General features: G+C 43.4%; 1 protein-coding gene across 2 annotated transcripts in view; it reads left to right on the forward strand.

Annotated features, from left to right (window-relative positions):
- KCNK10 (potassium channel, two pore domain subfamily K, member 10) overlaps window positions 1–18,555 on the forward strand; it is a 107,640-nt gene extending 89,085 nt beyond the window's left edge. For both annotated transcript variants that reach the window (XM_015426653.1, XM_015426646.1), the window contains 3 exons: window positions 9,567–9,756; window positions 16,567–16,709; window positions 17,935–18,555. In XM_015426653.1, the coding sequence (XP_015282139.1) occupies window positions 9,567–9,756; window positions 16,567–16,709; window positions 17,935–18,555 (954 nt within the window). The remainder of the gene's footprint in view (window positions 1–9,566; window positions 9,757–16,566; window positions 16,710–17,934) is intronic.
- Window positions 18,556–19,781: the final 1,226 nt, after the last annotated feature.

Here is a 19,781-nt window from a genome sequence, read left to right on the forward strand (position 1 = left end):
GTGAAATGCAGCAGAGAATGGTCAGAAACTTTCCTTCGGGTGAGGAGGGGAAGATTTCATGTTATTTTTGAGATGAACTAGTTTGGTTTTCTTGGAGGCTGCTATATTTCTGTGAACGATAATATGAGAGCCAGAATAGATAAATTATCTTGCAGGTGTTTAGGCTGTATAACAAAGTTGGCTCCTTATAAGTGATTTTATAGGGTTGGAATTAATGGATTTTGGATGATATGAGGACATGAGTTTGGGAAGCTGAGGAGTGAATTCATTTCTTGAGAGCCAGCGTAGTGTAGTTGTGAAGAGCGACAGACTCTAATCTGGACAACCAGGTCTGATTCCCCACTCCTTCACATGAAACCTGCTTGGGTGACTTTGGACTGGTCACAGTTCTCTCAGAACTCTCTCAGCCCGACTTACCTCACATGGTGCCTGTTGTCGGGAGAAGAAGGGAAGAAGAAGAAGAGGTTGGATTTATACCCCGCCCTTCACTACCCAAAGGTGTCTCAGAGTGGCTTACAAACTCCTTTCCCTTCCCCTCCCCACAACAGACACCCTGTGAGGTAGGTGGGGCTGAGAGAGCTCTTGACAGAAACTGCTCTTTTTCAAGAACAGCTCTTATCAGAACTATGGCTTGCCCAAGGTCATCCAGCAGCTGTGAGTGGAGGAGTGGGGAATCAAACCCGGTTCTCCCAGATTAGAGCCTGTGCACTTAACCACTACACCAAACTGGCTCTCTGATGATTATAAGCTGTTTTAAGACCTCTTCAGGTAGAGAAAATTGGAGTATAAAACCTTCTCTTCTTTAAAAATCCCCTCAGGAGGCAGAGTGGCAGTGCTTTTCCAGAATATCATCGCAATAGCAATGTAGTAATTTTTTTCATGTTTTTGTAGTCACATATTTAATATATGTGGAAACTCATTGTTTCTTTTCCTCACAAGTAAAGCTGAGTAACCAAAGATACCACATCTTGATTAAAACTGGGTAGGCTGACCAAGGGCCACAGTTGTCTGTCCCTGAACGTATACATTGTCTCAGTTCATATATAGTGTGAAACCGTGATCTTATTAAACAAACTGTGGTTGGTGTCTGAATGCAGGCTGTTGCACCAGCAAGTTATTTGCAGTTCATGCAGAGTTTATTAACTTCAGTTAATCTAAGGTTTTGTGTGATGCCTAAATGCAGACACCCTGCTTCAATCCTGGCATATTTCCTGTCAATGCCCTTCCAGGCTGTAAAGAGAAAGCAGCAAAACAGCATTAGCCAAGGCAAAACAGGATCTTTGAACAGTGAGTCTGTGAGTGAATCCTGATTCCACAAACTGTAAAAATAAACCATGGTTTCATCTGGTGCCTGAATTTGTACATTAAGTCTTATGCTGGTCTTTCTAAGGTTTCAGCCTTAGGATTTTTCTGCTCTGGGTTTTTGCTCCAGCTTAAATCACAGAAAGAATAACAATAATTGTGTGCCATCAAGTTACAACTGACTCATGGCGATCCCAGGACTGTGGGCCTTTTCAAGGCTTCCCATTACCTTCCTCTGCATAACAACCCTCGTCTTCCTTGGTGGTCTCCTGTCCAAGTACTAACCATGGCCACCCCTGCGTAGCTTCTGATGAGATTGGGCTAATCAGGGCTATTCAAGGCTGCAAAAATCACATCAGTCAATAAGATTCTTAACTGCATTGGGATTTTCCCCTTCCTTACACACAGCATCATCTGCCAGTTATTGCTCTCCCATTTCTTCCAATGGTTTTTTCAGAGCACTTTTTGTGCTGTTCTTGAAAAATACATAGGAAAAAGTCGAAGGAAAAAAATGTAAGTAATAACTTGCAAAAGATACTGTGTGTAAGGGAGGAGGGAAAACAATGTAGTGAAGAAGCCAAGATAGAGGAAAAGCTCTTCATCTGAGACCTACATAACACTTGCTGGCAATCTGAAAAAAATTGATATCTACAACTACAACCTGCTTTCAGCCTTCTCACAAACATATGTCAAAAACCCTTTGCGATATGAGAACTCTGCACAAAACTCTCAAACGAACACCTTGTGAAGCAGAAACTCGTGCTGGATTTTGCTGAGATACTTTGATGTTCTTTATCAACCCTGAAGATAATTTCAGGGGAGTAGCTGTGTTGGTTTGCAGTAGAAGAGCAAGATTCAAGTCCAGCAGCACCTTAGAAATCAACGAGATTTCTAGGGCATGAGTTTTTGCAAGTGAAAGCTCCCTTGCTTTGACTCTCGGAAGCTTATATCCTGGAAATATTGTTGGTCTTTAAGGTGCTACTGGGACTCTAACCTTATTTATTAACTCTGTATTTCAACATGTTTCTTTTTATGCCTGAAAGGTCTTGTTTGCTGTATTACTTTTGTTTGGTTTGTTCTGTGTTATTTCTGTGTGCGCACACGTGCACACACGCACACACAACAGACGCAGAGCAGACAAATATCAAGGAAAATTACAGGAGGGAATAATATCTTGGAGTGTTTGAAAGAAAATTGTGCTGCTGAGACCTGGTGGAATTATATATATATATATATTCCCCTCAAGTTGCTACCTGGCTATTGACGGCACTGTTTCACATTTAAGTGACCTTTTGAGAATTGCGCTTTTGCTGCTACTGAGGAAATGCAGTTTCAGCTTCTTCGTTTCAAGAGCAATGGAGGTGTTCATTGGCAGGTTGGATCGGTTACTGCCAAGCTCACAGCTGGCATTTCCATAGGGAATGCAGCGGTGAGAGTTTTCGGAAACCTTATTTCTTTCCAAGGTGATCTAATCTGAAAGAACATGCCCTGTTTGGAAAACTAATCTGAAAATATTGAGAATATAGAGATAGCTGTCGCTGAGGTGTCAAACCTGTGTCTGGGGGTGCATGTGATTGACGACTCCTTCATGCCTTCCCATCAGTAGTCTTTCCAAATAGAAACAAAATAACATTGATCTCTTTAATGTCTTTGCTTTCTAGAGGAGTAGTCCATCGTGGGAGCCCCCTCTTGCAGTAGAGTTAGTTCAGCCCAAACACAGATTTACTACCTCAGCGAAAACTAACTACAGTCCAGCTAACGTTAAATATTTTTCAGTTCCATGGATCCCAGTGGAAAAGTTAAGCACATTTAAGTCTCTCTCATTAAAACTCAGCACAGGATAAAAGTACAGTTAGGTGTTTCCCCACGTTCCATGGGTAATAATTACCTGAGCTTTTGGATGACGAAACACCAGAGACATATGGCATTTTTATAGTATTTGTTTCTTTACAAATACACAGGTAGAACACATATGGAGGCAAAGACATGCTCCTAAAGGGCAACAGATCCACTATACTACCCTATCCATTATCCAGAGAGAGACCCTGGACCCTGCAAGTAGTTCCACCAACTCACAGCATTGCCTGTTTGCTTCTTGTTGTCTCCGGTCCCTTCCCCCCCATACAGACATATACCTTCCCCTTCCTTTCAACTGAGAAGCCTGTTGGGGGCTCTGGTTCCCTGCAGGTGTGCCATTTAGCCCATGCCACTTCACATTAATCAGAATTCAACCCTGTATTTAATTTTGGCTAGATCATGATTGTAATAATATTCCCTAGTTAATAATAAGCGGCTTAGGGCCAAACTAGGTGTGACAGCATCATGATGTCAGCCACAGGGAAGCGGCTCCATTTTAAAACCTAAAATGGGTGATTTAAAAATGCTGCAAGGATCAGACTCTCAGCACTGTGGATGAGGCGCTCTTGTTCTCCCTCCACCTTTTAAAATGCCAAAAACAGCCATGGGGAAGGCACAACCATTTTAGCACACATGTAGAGGGTGTGTGTGTGTGTGTGTGTGTGTGTGTGTGTGTGTGTGTATGTGTAGAGGGGGTAGAATTGGAGCCTGTGGGCCCAGTGAGGATTGGGTTTTCATGGCATTTTTAAATCACCCATTTTAAGCTTTAAAATGGCAGCAGTGTCCTCGTGATCGGTTTATGATTACCTTAATCTTTCACATTTGTGAGTTGCATGTCTTTCTGTGGCTGCTGTCACACAGACTAAATAATCCACTTTCAATCCACTTTCAGTGCGCTTTCCAACTGGATTTTACTGTGTGAACTGGCTCTCTGTCATTTATTTATTCTCCATGTTTCTCCCCAATGAAGACCCAAAACAATGGAGACCCAAAACAGCTCACAAAATTGTTCTCCCTGCCTTCATTTTACCTTCACAACAGCACCTTATAGGTAGTTTAGGCTGGGAGACAGTGGCTGTGGTCACGCACACTAAATAATAAACTTTCAGTGTACTTTCCAACTGGATTTTGCCAGTTCACACAGTAAAGTCCAGTTGGAAAAGTGAACTGAAAGTGGATTGAAAGTGGATTATTTAGTGTGTGTGACCACAGCCAGTGATTGGTTCAAGGTCGCCCAGCAAGCTTCCACAGCAGAGTGGGGATTTGGACCTGGGGCTCCCAGATTCTTTTTTCTTATTCAGTCACACAGTTGACTCCGACTCTTCGTGACCCCATGGACCACATCACGCCAGGCCCTCCTTTCTTCTGCTGTGCTCTGGAGTTGGCTTAATTTCATGTTCGTTGCATCGATAACACTGTCTAACCATCTCATCCTTTGCCGTCCCCTTCTTCTTTGACCTTCAATCTTTCCCAGCATCAGGGTCTTCTCCAGTGAGTGCTCCCTTCTCATTTGGTGGCCAAAGTATTTGAGCTTCATTGCTGCAGCAGGGGGAGCCCTTGCCCTTTCTGGGAGCTCCCTGGCGTGCACGTGAAGCACACACCTTGCGATGACGTCACCTGGAAGTGACGTCATCGTGTTGGGCATGTTGGGGGGTGGGACCACTATCATTCGAGGGAAAACCATTCGTGGGAAAACCTCAAGTGATAGAGTGTCCCCCCGCAACGTACCTGATGCGATGATGTCACCTCCAGGGGGTGGGGTCCCCCCAGCAGCCTGATGTGGGCCAGCGGGTAATGGACCCATCAAGCGGGGGTTTCCCTGCCCCCCCGGGGGACCTAGCAACTCTAGCGTTTGGCCTTATAGTCCAACTCTCGCAGCCATACATTTCTACTGAGAATAACGTTGCTTTGACCATAAAGACTTTTGTTGGCAGGGTGATGTCTCTACTTTTTATTATGCTGTCTAGGTTTGTCATCGCTTTCCACCCAAGGAGCAGGCGTCTTTTAATCACACGTAACAACCAGCAACATATCTGAAATGATATTAGAAGAAATTTCAGTAGTATAACACAAGGCTATTCTGGGGGAAAATGTCAATGATCATGCTGTATAGGTCAATTCAAACAGAAAGTCTGCTGAAGAAAAGATGGTCTTACAAGCATTTTGAAAAAGGTGGTAAAAAGAGGGCCCTGTATACTTTCCGGAGGTTCATTCAGCAACTTACTAAAAAGCTCAAGATTGGAGTGTATTAGTGCTTTTTTCCTAAATATAGGTCATGCTAAACAGATTGCTGTATGGGGCACAGCTTGCATATCGATTTACACATAGGGAGCAGCCTTTCAGATATGTGGTCCCAGATCATGAAGTGTTTTAGAGATAAGAACCAGTAGCATGCACTGAACCTGTAAGCAAATTGGCAACCAGTTGCAGTTGTTTCAGAATCATTGAAACGTGTTCCTAATGGCAGAAGAGAGTGGGCTGCCACATTTTGGGTAGGCATCTCAAGTAGTGAGGATAAGTGTTTCCTAAGATCTCAAGTCTTGAGGTACAGCAGGGGTCTCCAGCCTCTTTGTACCTGTGGGCATCTTTGGAATTCCTGTAGGTGCAGTCTGCAAATGGCTGGTGCAGGAGGCTGAGCCAACCACAGAATGTCAGGGAGTTAAGTTATGTGGAACTCTAATAGTGATGCAGCAACATTTCAGACAGAAGTTCTGTTTAATAGGATGCCTTTTGGAATGAACATATTGTTGTAAAATATTTCTTGCATACGCACAGCTTAACTTCAATCACACGGTTAAGATTCTTGTGCTGTCATGGAGAAGCTGCTGCAAAAGCTACATTTTGAAAGATCTGCACAGCCAAGTGGATCTCTAATGGCCAGTCAGAAGCCCTGCTGGACAAAAGCCCAATCTGGCCCCATACATTTTCTAAAAGGTGTCAAGAAAGGTGTCAACAGGTACCATGGTAGCAGGTACCTAAGGTAGAGCTCATGGGAACAGGCATTGTTTCTAATATGCAGGCCTCAGGCTATTCTGTGCTGTGCAAGCTTTACACAGAGTTGATTTATGCTTGACTGGAACAGCCTAATTTCCCATTCTTCTTTAAATGAATTAATAAATATACAAATATCAACAGTGTGTCAACCCCATGGACGTGTAGCCCTTCTGCCTGCTTCCTGGTGCCAAGACAGGCTAGGTCTTAGTGTTTTGCTGGTGGGGAGAGGCAGTCGTTCTCCTACTCATGAAATCTAGACAATTTCCAAGCAAAGCTTTAATTTAAATTTGGAGGAAAGGATGATAACTTGGGAGTTACAATTGATTTTTATTGGGGAAACAAGACAGTTATATGTAAAAGTCCACAACCTTTCCCAAAGTCAAAGTGGGAAACAGAAATCCCTTAATCAGCTATAGGGATAGCATTAGGGATAAGACAAATTCATCAAAAGTTGTCTGATTTGAATTGTACATTCCCCATTCAATTTTATTTCTCTCTTGTCAGATAAGAACCCATGAGTTCTTGGAGCCAAGTAAAAAACAGATTCCCCACCAGAAGTACTGTCAAGCTAGTGTGGGTTTTTAGGTGCTCCGCTCCCTCAGACCTGTTGACTTTGGAGGGGCCATGGCTCAGTGGCAGAGATTCTGCTTGGCATGCAGAAGTTCCCAGGATCAATTTCTGGTGTCTCCAGTTAAAAGGACCAGGCAGTAGGTGACGTGAAAGACCTCTGCTTGAGATTCTGGAGAGCTGCAGCCAGTCTGAGCAGACAGTGGCCCCGGTCACACGAGCAGGAAAAGCCGTAGCAGAAGTGCGGCTTTTTAGAGCCGGAACAAACTGAAGCGTGGCAGTGGGATCAGTCCCCCGAGGCTCTGCGCTTCTGCCAGCAGCTGCGATCACATGCTGCAGGGAAAGCGACTCTAAGAAGGGCGAGGAGGGCCAGCCACAGCAGTTGTGCGCATGCGCAGTTTGCCATTACCACGCATACCATGGGATAACCGCGCGTCAGCGATCCCATGGCTGCCATTGCTGCGCGTCATCCGGTAGGTAATGCCCTTTCACTACTCTCTTTTAGATCCGCATTTTTGGCCGGAAGGGACGGGTTGGGGATGGGTGTGCGACACTTGCCAGATGTTGGCATCTGATCGTGCCGGTTTAATCCGCCCTCAACCCATCTGTTTTGCGGGGCAAATCCTCCCATATTGACCTTAATGGACCAAGGATCCGATTCAGCATAAGGCAGCTTCATGTGTTCATGTGAGACTTTAGGCAAGATACTGTGGAAAAGGAGCATATCCTGAATGCTGACAGCTCCACAGATGCTGTTTCAACTGCGCACACAGATAACTTCTCCTTCAGCAGCACTTCAGCTCTGGTTGGTCCACAGCACCTCAGCAGATACTAGTTTTGCTGTTTCAGGGAACATCCTTAGCTGTCTTCCTCAGCCCTCTCACTTACTCCTTCCCACAAAGACACCATGTCAGTCTACTAGGCAACAATTTACACTCTCCTCAAAATTTCCCTCCCCCATGGCAACATTCTCAAACTTGTCATTTCTTAAAAGCTTACTTTATCCTTTCAGTTAAACATCTGATACTCTGGCAAATTCTATAGTGCCTCCAGTTTAGCCCACTGTGGTCCTTGCTTTCTTTTGGATTCTGCAGAGGTTTTTGCCAAAGCAGTCATTAGCTTAAGAGATATGTGAACAGACTGTTAACTTTCCTTCTCTGAAACTATATAAGTGAGACATCTCGCAGTTTTTTCTGTTGAGGCTAAGGCTCAATTCAGATGTCATGGAAACCATGGTTTAATGGGACTGACTGTGGATAGTGTGATCATCCAGGCACAGGTGATTACTCCACTTATTACAGTTAGGGTATGTCAAACCAGGATCTGAACCCGTAGGTTGGTTTATTAACTGCAGTTAGTCTTAACCATGGTTCCACGTGATGTACAAACATGGATACCCTGGCTTGTTCCTCAATGCCACCCCTGCTGCCGTGCAGGCTGGGATACCTGTTGGCTCTCTGTGAGGGAAAAGGAAAACAGAATGAAGGCAATGAACCTATCATCTGCCAAGGCAATCTAGGATTTCAACAATGGTCTGTGAGCCAAGTTCTGATTTTATAAACTAACCATAGTAAAAATAAACTAATTCTTCTGTTCAGGTCAGTAAGAACTCTTTCTGCTTAGACTTTATGCCATGCTACAGAATGGGCCTCCTGAGGAAGTAACCTGGTAAAGATTTCCGATGCTGTGCAAAGCAGCTTTTCTGACATATATTGATGACTCGTGAGTGGAGGTTATGGTCTGCTCATTTTTACCTGTATTTCTCTGAACTGAGATTTTAGTTGGCTTTAATGTAAGCAACTTCAAGTCCTGTTGATTGGGAGAAAGTAGAAGAAAAAAAATAAGAGATTGTATTTATACCCTGCCCTTCATTTGGAGTCTCAGAGCAGCTTACAAACTCCTTTCCCTCTCTCTCCCCACAACAAACACCCTGTGAGGGGCTGAGAGAGCTCTGACAGAAACTTCTCTTTCAAGAACAGCTCTGACAGAACTATGGCTTTCCCAAGGTCATCCAGCAGATGCAAGTGGAGGAGTGTGAAATCAAACCGTTCTCCCAGATTAGAGACCAAGCACTTAACCACTATGGCAAACTTTCACATCAGTACTCTGAATGAGTAAACACATCATAATTTTATGTCTGAACTGAGTCTGTGTGTTTAAAGTCTAGGTGTCGATTCATCTACCTTTTGAGGACACAATGCCAAGAAGACCTGGTCATCACCCATAGCCATATTCTCAATATCCAGATGTGTCTTAAGTCAGTTCCCCCCATAAGAATCTATAGGGGTATGACAGAAAAACAGCCAATAATTCTAACTTTACTATCTACCTATCTGGGTGGAGTAGTGTCTCTGTTATGAACTAGAAATTAAAGCATCTTTTCTTGAGTTTGATGGATCACTGAAGGCCTGGAATTGTTTTATGGAGAAGGTCTTGAAAGTCTCTGAAGCCTTCCCAATTGGATATGCCCAGTGCTATACCTCATAGTGTGAATTACCCTTAAGGGCTAGTACAAAAAGGGAGGTTTCTCAGTTGGAGATGGTTATGTGATATCTTGAATAATTAGAGATCCTGCTGTGGATTTCAGCTTATATGGGGGGTTTAATTCTGGGAGAATACATAGTGAAGGAAATAAATATGTCAAAATTGGAGACCGATGAGCAGATTTATCCTTAATTGTGGGATTCTGAGAGTAATTCACTGGTAGTTATTTGTTAATCAAGAAATCCATACCTTTTTCATAGCTGCTTTTAAGAGGTCGACTGGTGTGTATTTGATGATCCAAGACAACATGTCATTTTATCAGGAAGCAGTATGTCAACAACCACACATTATTTGTTTTGCAGAAGAAACAAGTGAGCCAGACGAAGATCCGGGTGATCTCAACCATTCTATTCATCCTGGCCGGTTGTATCGTTTTTGTCACCATTCCAGCAGTCATTTTCAAATACATTGAAAAAGAATGGTCAGCTCTGGATTCCATTTACTTTGTGGTTGTCACCCTGACCACCGTTGGCTTTGGTGATTTTGTGGCAGGTAAGACATTTGACTAGAAAATTGGGGAGAGGATTGTATATGTGCCCGTAAATTCTACACTGTAAATGATATTTGGAAATGAATATACTTCACACAATTCATTCTGATTGCAAGTTATAAATGTGCCCTGATTCAGATAGGGGCAATATGAAAATGAAAATGAGCGTCCATGCACATATGACTGAACCACATTTGCAAATGGTGTGCTGTGCATGTGTTGTTCTCTTCCCCAATTTTGCCACTTGTTGCGAGCAGGAGCTAGGAAGGTTCACTATTGGCTGCCACCACTCTGGTATGGGACTCCTTGGTAGGGTTGCCAGCCTCTAGGTGGGGCCTGGAGAACTCCCGCTTTTACAACTGTTCTCCAGCTCCCCTGGAGAAAATGGCTGCTTTGAAGGGTGGGCTGTATGGCGTTGTACCATGCTGAGGCCCCTCCCCAAACCCCACCCTCTCCTGGCTCCACCCCCAAAGTCTCCTGGCATTTTCCAACCCAGACCTGGCAACCCTACTCCTTGGGAGGGGCCAGAACACCCACCCTACCCCTTTTGACAGCACTTTTACAATAGGTTTCCCCTTGTACGTGACCAAATGAGGCGTGAGTACCCAGGCAGAGTAACCAATAGTTTATTTAAGGGATTGAACAACAACTTTAGATCTATAACAAATAGGAAAAATGAGCAAAGTAAAGGCAAATCCTGACGTGGCTGTCGACACACTCCTAGCCTTCCCTAGGTACCTGTTCACAGTCTAACTCACCCCTCTTTTGATGAGGGATCCCTCTGTCTGCAGCAGCTTCCACCACCCCTGCTCCCTGCTCCCTCCCACTCTGGGTAAGACCTTTTATATCCTCCTCCAAGGCACCACGTCCTGTTCCCCTGCTGGTGTAGTTTTCCCTCCAAAATCTCCTGTTACCCAATCACAGGGTCCAGAGGGAACCTGGGTAATGTAGGCCCTGATAAATTACTCCCATGCAGGCTTACCTGGAATCACTAGGCCGCAACAGTAGGCCCAAGGTCATGACACCATTGAAGATACATACTGGCATGGAGCTTCGAAAAAGAAAGAAAGTTATAATTCCTTGGCAGTCCAGGAAGAGAGGGACTGTGGCTCTGGGGCAGATCACATTCTTTGCATTCAGAAGTCCTCAGGTTCAGACCTTAAAAGTATCCCAGGTAGCAGATTTGGGAAAAGAGCTTTTCTGTTTAAGACCCCGAGGAGCCACTGCCAGTCAGAGAAGAGAAGACAATACCAACTTTGACAGACCATTGATCTCACTCAGTGTAAGGGCCAAACACAACATGATGGCAAACTCATGACTGCCATGAGGACACCATTGCAATTTTAAAGTGATTTTAAAATGCCACAAGGGCTCAATCCTGATTGGGCCCACAGTGCCGAGCTCTTTCCTCTCAACCCTGCACCTTTTCAAGTGCCAAATGGATCGTGCTTCCTCTTCCACTCTCATTTCCAATTGCATGTGGGCCCATAGAAAATCAATAATCTTATGCAAAAAAAAAAGCTCTTGGCAACAGAATGAATAAGTAGGGCGGACAAGCCTTAATCATTACATACGCACATTCCCTTCATTAACCGTCTGTTGACGTCCTGCTGTGGAAAAGAATAAACATCATGAAGTGATTACACATTGTATCAACATCCTTCATTATATGCACTGTTGCAGTATTTGTTTTTTGTACTTTATTTAGTGGGAGGGGAGTTGATTTTAGGAAATGGATAATGCAGCATGGGTCACTCAAAATGATGAGATTTTATTTCAGATGATACCCTCTAAAATCCCCCCCAAAATACCTCTAAAAATGTGAAAGTTTTATCTCAGTGGGCTCCTATATACCATTTTGACCAAGTGTCGCGGGTAGTGACTAGGTAGGTTCACTGCTGGCTGCCACCACTCTGGTATGGGTCTCCTTGGAAGGGCCCAGAGCACCCACCCTACCTCTTTTACAGTACTTTTACAATAGGTTTCCCCTTGTACGTGACCAAATGAGGCGTGAGTACCCAGGCAGAGTAACCAATAGTTTATTTAAGGGATTGAACAACAACTTTAGATCTATAACAAATAGGAAAAATGAGCAAAGTAAAGGCAAATCCTGACGTGGCTGTCGACACACTCCTAGCCTTCCCTAGGTACCTGTTCACAGTCTAACTCACCCCTCTTTTGATGAGGGATCCCTCTGTCTGCAGCAGCTTCCACCACCCCTGCTCCCTGCTCCCTCCCACTCTGGGTAAGACCTTTTATATCCTCCTCCAAGGCACCACGTCCTGTTCCCCTGCTGGTGTAGTTTTCCCTCCAAAATCTCCTGTTACCCAATCACAGGGTCCAGAGGGAACCTGGGTAATGTAGGCCCTGATAAATTACTCCCATGCAGGCTTACCTGGAATCACTAGGCCGCAACAGTAGGCCCAAGGTCATGACACCATTGAAGATACATACTGGCATGGAGCTTCGAAAAAGAAAGAAAGTTATAATTCCTTGGCAGTCCAGGAAGAGAGGGACTGTGGCTCTGGGGCAGATCACATTCTTTGCATTCAGAAGTCCTCAGGTTCAGACCTTAAAAGTATCCCAGGTAGCAGATTTGGGAAAAGAGCTTTTCTGTTTAAGACCCCGAGGAGCCACTGCCAGTCAGAGAAGAGAAGACAATACCAACTTTGACAGACCATTGATCTCACTCAGTGTAAGGGCCAAACACTACACGATGGCAAACTCATGGTTGCCATGAGGACACCAGTGCAATTTTAAAGTGATTCTAAAATGCCACAAGGACTCAATCCTGATTGGGTCCACAGTGCCGAGCTCTTTCCTCTCAACTCTGCACCTTTTCAAGTGCCATATGGATCGTGCTTCCTCTTCCACTCTCATTTCCAATTGCATGTGGGCCCATAGAAAATCAATAATCTTATGCAAAAATGTTAGCAGCGACATGTGTGCAGAACTCGTTCATAGGATCCAAGCCATGGAAGGTGCAGTAAATAGTAGAGTGACAGTTGGTTTGGAGTGCCAGATAGCCACAAAATGCAGTAACCTTGCCTAAGGGGAAAAAAAAAAAAAGACAAACAGCTACCATTTCACCAAACAAATCAACTCCATGGTATTCCCTACTGGGAATCCATGGTATCTAAATGATGCATACAAGTGAATGTGATTTTTTTCTATTTTATGTGCATTATTTCTAATACTCATAACCTTTCAAAGGGTGGCAAAAATGTTTTTAAAACACCTCTTTGTGAAAATGGAAGACAGGATCACAAGTACAGTCTGGTCCAAAAACCCATTCCAAAAGTATTTGTTAAAGGGTTATATATATCACAATGCGGATGGCAGGGTGTTGTTGTTTTTTAACCAGCTTGCAGAATTTTATTCTTCATCCTTAATAGAATTTTTGGCAGGAGACCCATCCCATTATAGAAATCTGACATTGGATGCTAAAGACTGATGAGGTGTGTGCAGTGTGGATGTTATGTACTTGCTGGGATGAGAGCACTACACTCCTCAGCCATAAATATCTGTTCCTGCCAATTCTCAGTCAGCAAATGTGCTGTTTGGGGACTAGAGGGCAAAAGAAGAAGCAAATATTCTTCAGGACTGTGATGAAGAGAAGGTGAACATAAGAACATAAGAGATGCCAATGTTGGATCAGGCCAAAGGCCCATCCAGTCCAACACTCTGTATCCCACAGTGGCCAGAAATACCAGTGCCATCAGGAGGTCCACCAGTGGGGCCAGGACATTAGAAGCCATCCCACTGTTGACCCCCCCAAGCACCAAGATAACAGAGCATCACTTGCCCCAGAGTGCTTACTTTAAAGCCAAGTTACATACTTCTTGTTACTGTTATTATTTTCTGTAGAGCTTCCTGGACACAAAGTGCTTTCTGCTCCTTGGGAACAACCAACCAATCTTTGTTTTGTCACCACTGTTTTTCCCCATGGGGTTTGATATGAATGCCATGAATGGAGGATGCACAACAGCAGTAGCTGCTGTGATCTCTTCTTCTGCCATTGTGACCTTCATTACTGCTAACAGGCATTAAAGATAAGTGGAGGATGGAGCTCTGTGTTAAAGGGAGCTGACATTTAAGCAATTTATCCAGCTTCCTATAAAATTCTTTTGGACACAGCAAAGGATGAGATGGTTAGACAGTGTCATCGATGCAACGAACATGAAATTGAGCAAACTTCAGAGGACAGTGGCGGGATCTGGTCCATGGGGTCGCGAAGAGTCGGACTTGACTGTGCGACTGAACAACAACAACAGGGAGCATTAATGATGCAGTCCCAAGCAGGGTTACCCCCTTCTAAGACTATTAACTTTAGTGGGGTTAGGGCCAAATTACGCTATATGATTTGTAACATGTAGCGTTTGGGTTCCCCCAACCTGACTTTGGCTGGCACAGTCAGACATCAGTTTCAAGGGAACTCATTTCCCAAGCATGCAGATGCCCAATTCTGAATCGGACCACAGCATTGGAAAGAGAAGGGGATTCAGCCCTCTGTATGCAAACAGCACACTTCCTGGACCCTTTTGGGTCAGGAAAATGGCATGAGGAAGGCTGAACTCTTTCTCAGTGCCAGGGTCCCAATCCGAACCGGGGAAATGAGTTCCCTTGCACCTGCTGATTGTCTCAGTCAAAGTCAGGTTGGGAGAGCCCAGGTACTGCATGTTACAAATCATAACATGTAGTTTAACTCTTAGAAGGGTATAACTCTGCTGAAGATTACTGTGAATGATAGGAAGACTTTTAGCACCATGATGCCCAACAATTGCAGTGTGGAGATGTCAACTCTATGGACTAATGTAGGGCAGAATCCATCTAAAGTGAAGTATATTAAAGCCCTTTCGATTACAATGGAGAGATGTTAGAATTCATGGGTCTGTCTGGCTTTGGCTGGCTTGCTCCCTTGCAGAAAATGCTGATTCCCCCTTCCCCACTATAGCCTCTTGATCCACATGGGTCCTGCAACCTCAGGAAAAAACCTTCCTGGGTTCAAAAATGTCTGCTATGCAGAAGAAAAGCTGGGAAGATCAGTGATCATTGTGTGGTCGTTGCACAGCCCTTGCTCTGAATCCTACTGCTTATCTGGGCATAAAAACAGTATAAAATATTTAAAAATAACACATTAAGGCTTCCATCCTAGTGTCAGCTACTTCCCCTTAGAGGACTATTATTCAGAGATCCAGCATGTGAAGAGATCCTTCATATCATGTGCTAACAGCAATCATCCCATGAAAATGGTGGTCCCGCCCCCAGTCTGTATTGACAGCATTGGTGAGACATTTCCCCCTTCAGATGTACCAGGAAAAACTGTTTGTAACATTTAGGTGACAGTTCACCAAAGAAGTGTAGATCAGTAAGTAGATTGAGCCACTCCTCTGGAAAAGAATGTATATGACTGAGAAATGCAATGCCAAAACAACAACAAACCCCACAGAAAACCGGACAAAGAAAACAGAACAGGCTGGGAGGAAGTAGCAGTAGTTTTCTTGCACCACCTGCTTGCCCTCTGCCATAGATCCCCTTAATCTGCTTTAGTATCTCCCACTGGGACATGTGCGGTTAGAATAACCTCACTGCAGCATAGCAACAAGCGCCCCGAACTACTTGCCCTCCTTGAGAAGTCGGAAGCTCTGGAGGTGAAGCAAATAGTGTGTGTTGAGAGAGATTTGCATCAGAACAATATTAGGATCCCTGCCAAACAACTGCACTCTGGTTTTTATATGAGGCTTCAGTCTTTGTAAGCAGGCTCCTGGGTAAATGGTACTTTCAGGCTTCTTTGGAAGGCAGCGGATCACTAACAGCCTGTAAAAGTGTGAAAGCTCAGGGTGATGTGGGAGGAGGGGGGGAAGAGACCACTGAATGCAGAAAGGAAGAAAAATCCTGAGTTCTCTTCATGGCTAGATCTAAATAAATGACATTTTGTGGGCCTTTCTCAACCATCAAATTTGGCCTAGGAAATAAGGGTGCACTATAAGTTAATCATGCGTAAAATGTAGCTGTGGGTACAGCAAAAAAAAAAGTTTCCGATCTAGAATTGCAGTGCCATTCTAAGCAGAGTTACACCCTTCTAAGCCCGCTGATTTCAGTGTGTGTTGACAGGTAGAGCACAGAAACTTATCCCAGGAGCTGCCTATGGGAGAAGAAAAGATCTGATATGGAGAGGTCAGAAGATAGGTTTTGAAGGATAAGAGCGAGAATTTAGGTTTATAGGTCTGAGAAAGAAGGGCTAGTCTAACAGAAATGTAAATTAAACATTTGAGAGGAAAAATATTTGTTTAGACCAGTTTCCCTGTTTCAGTAGGGCAGCAGGATTTTGCCAGGTCTTACAGCAGAGTGCTGATATGTTAGAAACCTGCCTGAGAGAGTGTTTTCCTGAGGCATGTACAGTTTGAAGCCTAACATTCCCAAATTTGTGGTTGATTGTTAATATTTACCTCCACTGTGTGCCTAGCACATTGCCTGTCTGTCTGCCCATCCCATTTTTATCCCAGCTTTCCATTGAGGAATTCTGGAGGGTATTCACAATTTTCTTCTCCACTGCACAGAATTGATCTACAACTTCAGCTAAGTTCAGAGTGTAATTTAAAGCCAGTTCAGATTTCAGTGTGAATGCATTTATTTGGAATAATTAGTACATTTTCTCAAGGCTGGCATAGATTAGTTTTGTTTTTCTATCAAAGTAGCTTTAGAGTACTTTGAGTGGGCTAAAGAAAAAGTCTTCATCCTTTAATATTTCTGCCATGAATAATTTCAGACCACAAACCAAACATTTGGTTTTTGTCTTCCCCCCGACTCAGGAGGAAATACTGAAATCCAGTATCTGGAGTGGTACAAGCCCCTGGTGTGGTTCTGGATCCTGGTTGGTCTTGCCTATTTTGCTGCTGTCCTCAGTATGATTGGAGATTGGCTACGAGTTCTTTCAAAGAAGACTAAAGAAGAGGTAACTGTAGGATCCTGATTCATATTGGTGGGGTGGGCAATCGAATGTAAGTGCTGGCTTTGATTGCTAGCTGCCATTGGAAGCCTCTCCCCCCTTCCCTTCCTGTGTTCTCTCTGCTTTCTTCAGCAGGCACTTTGTAGAACTCTAGTATTGATCCCAACATAGGAAAGAAAGAGAATCAGGAATTGATTGAATTGCAGAGTGCTTTGATGAGGAAAAACTGTCATCATGGGGAGGGAAAAGGTTAACTGATCTCAGGGTTTCCAGGAATTCCGCCCTGTCTAACTCAGTCCAGTAACTCACTACAAGGAGCTTAGTTTCTAAATTGCAGTATGGAGTACACTTATCTGTAAATAACAAATATTATTTGTTAAGCACCTCTAACAATTTGGCAGAGGACAGAAAAACAGTGTACGTGATAGGATTGGGTTGTAACTGTATGTCATTGCATGGTAGCCCCTGGTCTCAAAGGGTGCTCCTCTGGCTTTAATACCCTGCGGTGAGAAGAGTTGTTTGGCTAGCAGTGTCTCCCAAGTGTCTGCAAATGCATTACTTTGAATGGTATTAATGCAGTATAGGAAAGCAAGCAAGAGCCATTTTGAAACTCAAAGGAATATTCTAGACCATGTAGTGTTAGTCGTTTTATTTATAACTAGGACATTCTTAAATAGAAACATTCGTTGCTTTTTTTGTTCATTTATTTATTTATTTAAAACATTTTTTTGTCATCAAGTTGCAGCTGACTTATGGCAACTCTGTAAGGTTTTCAAGGCGAGAGATGTTCAGAGGTGGTTTACCATTGCCTGCCTCTGCGTAACAACCCTGGACTTCCTTGGTTGTCTCCCATCCAAATACTAAACCAGGGCCAACTCTGCTTAGTTTCTGAGATATGATGAGATCAGGTTAGCCTGGGCTATTCAAGTCAGGGCTTACATTTATGTCCTGCTTTATCTCCTCAGTCTAAAGGTAGCCAGCAATGCAGCACCAGGTTGGAAGGTTGCAAAAAATAACAATCCAATTAACAAGATTTCTTTCACCAAAAATAGTGTGCAGATTAAAAATGAATTAAAAAGAATGGAACCCGGATTTAAAAGCTCACACAATTTTTTAAAAATGCATATTAATATAATCACACACAATTAAAAACACACAGTAACAATACTATTCTCAGTTTTCCTCAGCTTTTTCCCCCTTGTGACTTTTGTGGGTTTTCCCCTCCTGACAGGTTGGTGAAATAAAAGCCCATGCAGCTGAATGGAAAGCCAATGTGACTGCAGAGTTCAGGGAAACACGGAGACGACTGAGTGTGGAGATCCACGACAAGCTTCAGCGGGCAGCCACCATCCGGAGCATGGAGCGCAGGCGCCTGGGGCTGGACCAGAGAGCCCACTCTTTGGATATGCTGTCTCCAGAGAAACGCTGTGTCTTTGCTGCCTTGGACAGTGGCCGCTTTAAGGCTTCATCTCAGGAAAGCATCAACAACAAACCGAACAATTTGCGCCTTAAAGGGACAGAGCAGCTGAGCAAGCATGGGCAGGGGGCGTCAGAGGACAACATTGTCAACAAATTTAACTCTTCTTCCAAGCTGACCAAGAGGAAAAATAAAGACCTGAAAAAAAGCATCCCTGAAGACGTGCGGAAAATTTATGAGACGTTCCGGAACTATTCCTTGGATGAAGAGAAGAAGGAGGAAGATTCTGAGAAAGTGTGCAACTCAGAGCATTCAAGCACTGCTGTTCTCACCAACTGCATTGAACAGCACATGGACCTGGATAATGGAATGATACCCACTGAAACCAAAGATAGGGAACATGAAAACAAATCTTTACTTGAAGACAGGAATTAAATGTAAAAAAACCCCATTCTTTGACTTTAATGAACCAATGTTAGTCTTTTATACATGTATAAGATATATATAGATATATGTATCAAGACACGTGCCTTATACAGACTCCTAATTCAATCAGAATTAACATAGCATCGAAGAATATTTCACTGTGCCATAATGACTGAAGCTTGCTCTGCCAAAAGAAATCACAAAGACAACACTGGGGAATGGCATCTAAAGGTGGAATATTGATGAAAATGTCAGCCTACACATAATGCTTACCATTGGGGAAATCCCAATGCTGCGGTAATGCAGCTGGAAAGGTGATCACCATGGCAGGAATGAGTGAGAGCAAAGCCTTTGAAGAGCATTTTAGGAAGCAAGGAAAGAAAAGCATCAATGTATCTTTTTCAGTGGATGGTCAAGTTCCTTACTCCTTTCACTGCTGAAATTGTTTTCCACCCCCCTCCTAAAAAAAGAAGCAAAATAATGGGGGGGAACTGTCAATTTTAAAATAAGGCAGCGTTTATGGTTTGGCATGGCATCCAAATATTGGCAGTTTTCCCATTTTGTATTAAAAATATAAAAAGATGAATTAGCTTTCAGTACCCTCACTCCCCCCACCCCAAAGAACGTCCATGCACAAGGAGGCCACCGGGTCATGAGTTAAAACATCAACAAAGACAGAGCAGATTATTTTTTTCAGAAAAAAGTAAAGGAATACATGAAAACAACACATTGTGAATATTTATCATAACAAATGAAAAATAAGAAGAGGGAAAAATGGCAAAAAGTTCCTCCCCCACCCTTGGAAGAAGAATCCATTATAAACAGACAATACACTGGAAAAAGAACTAATTAAGAGAGGAAATATATTGATAACCTTGTGCTTGGTTCAATAAGCAGTGAGCCACTTGGATTTTTTAAATGAAATTTTGCGTTCACACTTTGTATCACTGAAGGAACTTCAGTTTTAATGCTGTAATACTTTGAAGACAGAAAGCAAAGCCTTTGCATGATGTCAACAGTTTGCTATTCTCTGTAGCGGAATTTGAATTTTTAAAAATAGACATATGTGCATATACTATGTTAAGACCAGGGGCGGGGCAACTTTCAAATCTCAGGGCTCGGTGTCCCTATTTGGTGGGTTAGGGTTTAGGTAACAGATGCAAACAACTCTCTCCAAAATTCCATGAAGTGGTGATAAAATTTGATGGAAAGATTTTAAGTGCTTATAGCTTTAA

Source organism: Gekko japonicus, unplaced genomic scaffold (assembly GCF_001447785.1).
Source record: "Gekko japonicus isolate JY-2015 unplaced genomic scaffold, Gekko_japonicus_V1.1 scaffold198, whole genome shotgun sequence".
NCBI classification, from domain to species: Eukaryota; Metazoa; Chordata; class Lepidosauria; order Squamata; family Gekkonidae; genus Gekko; species Gekko japonicus.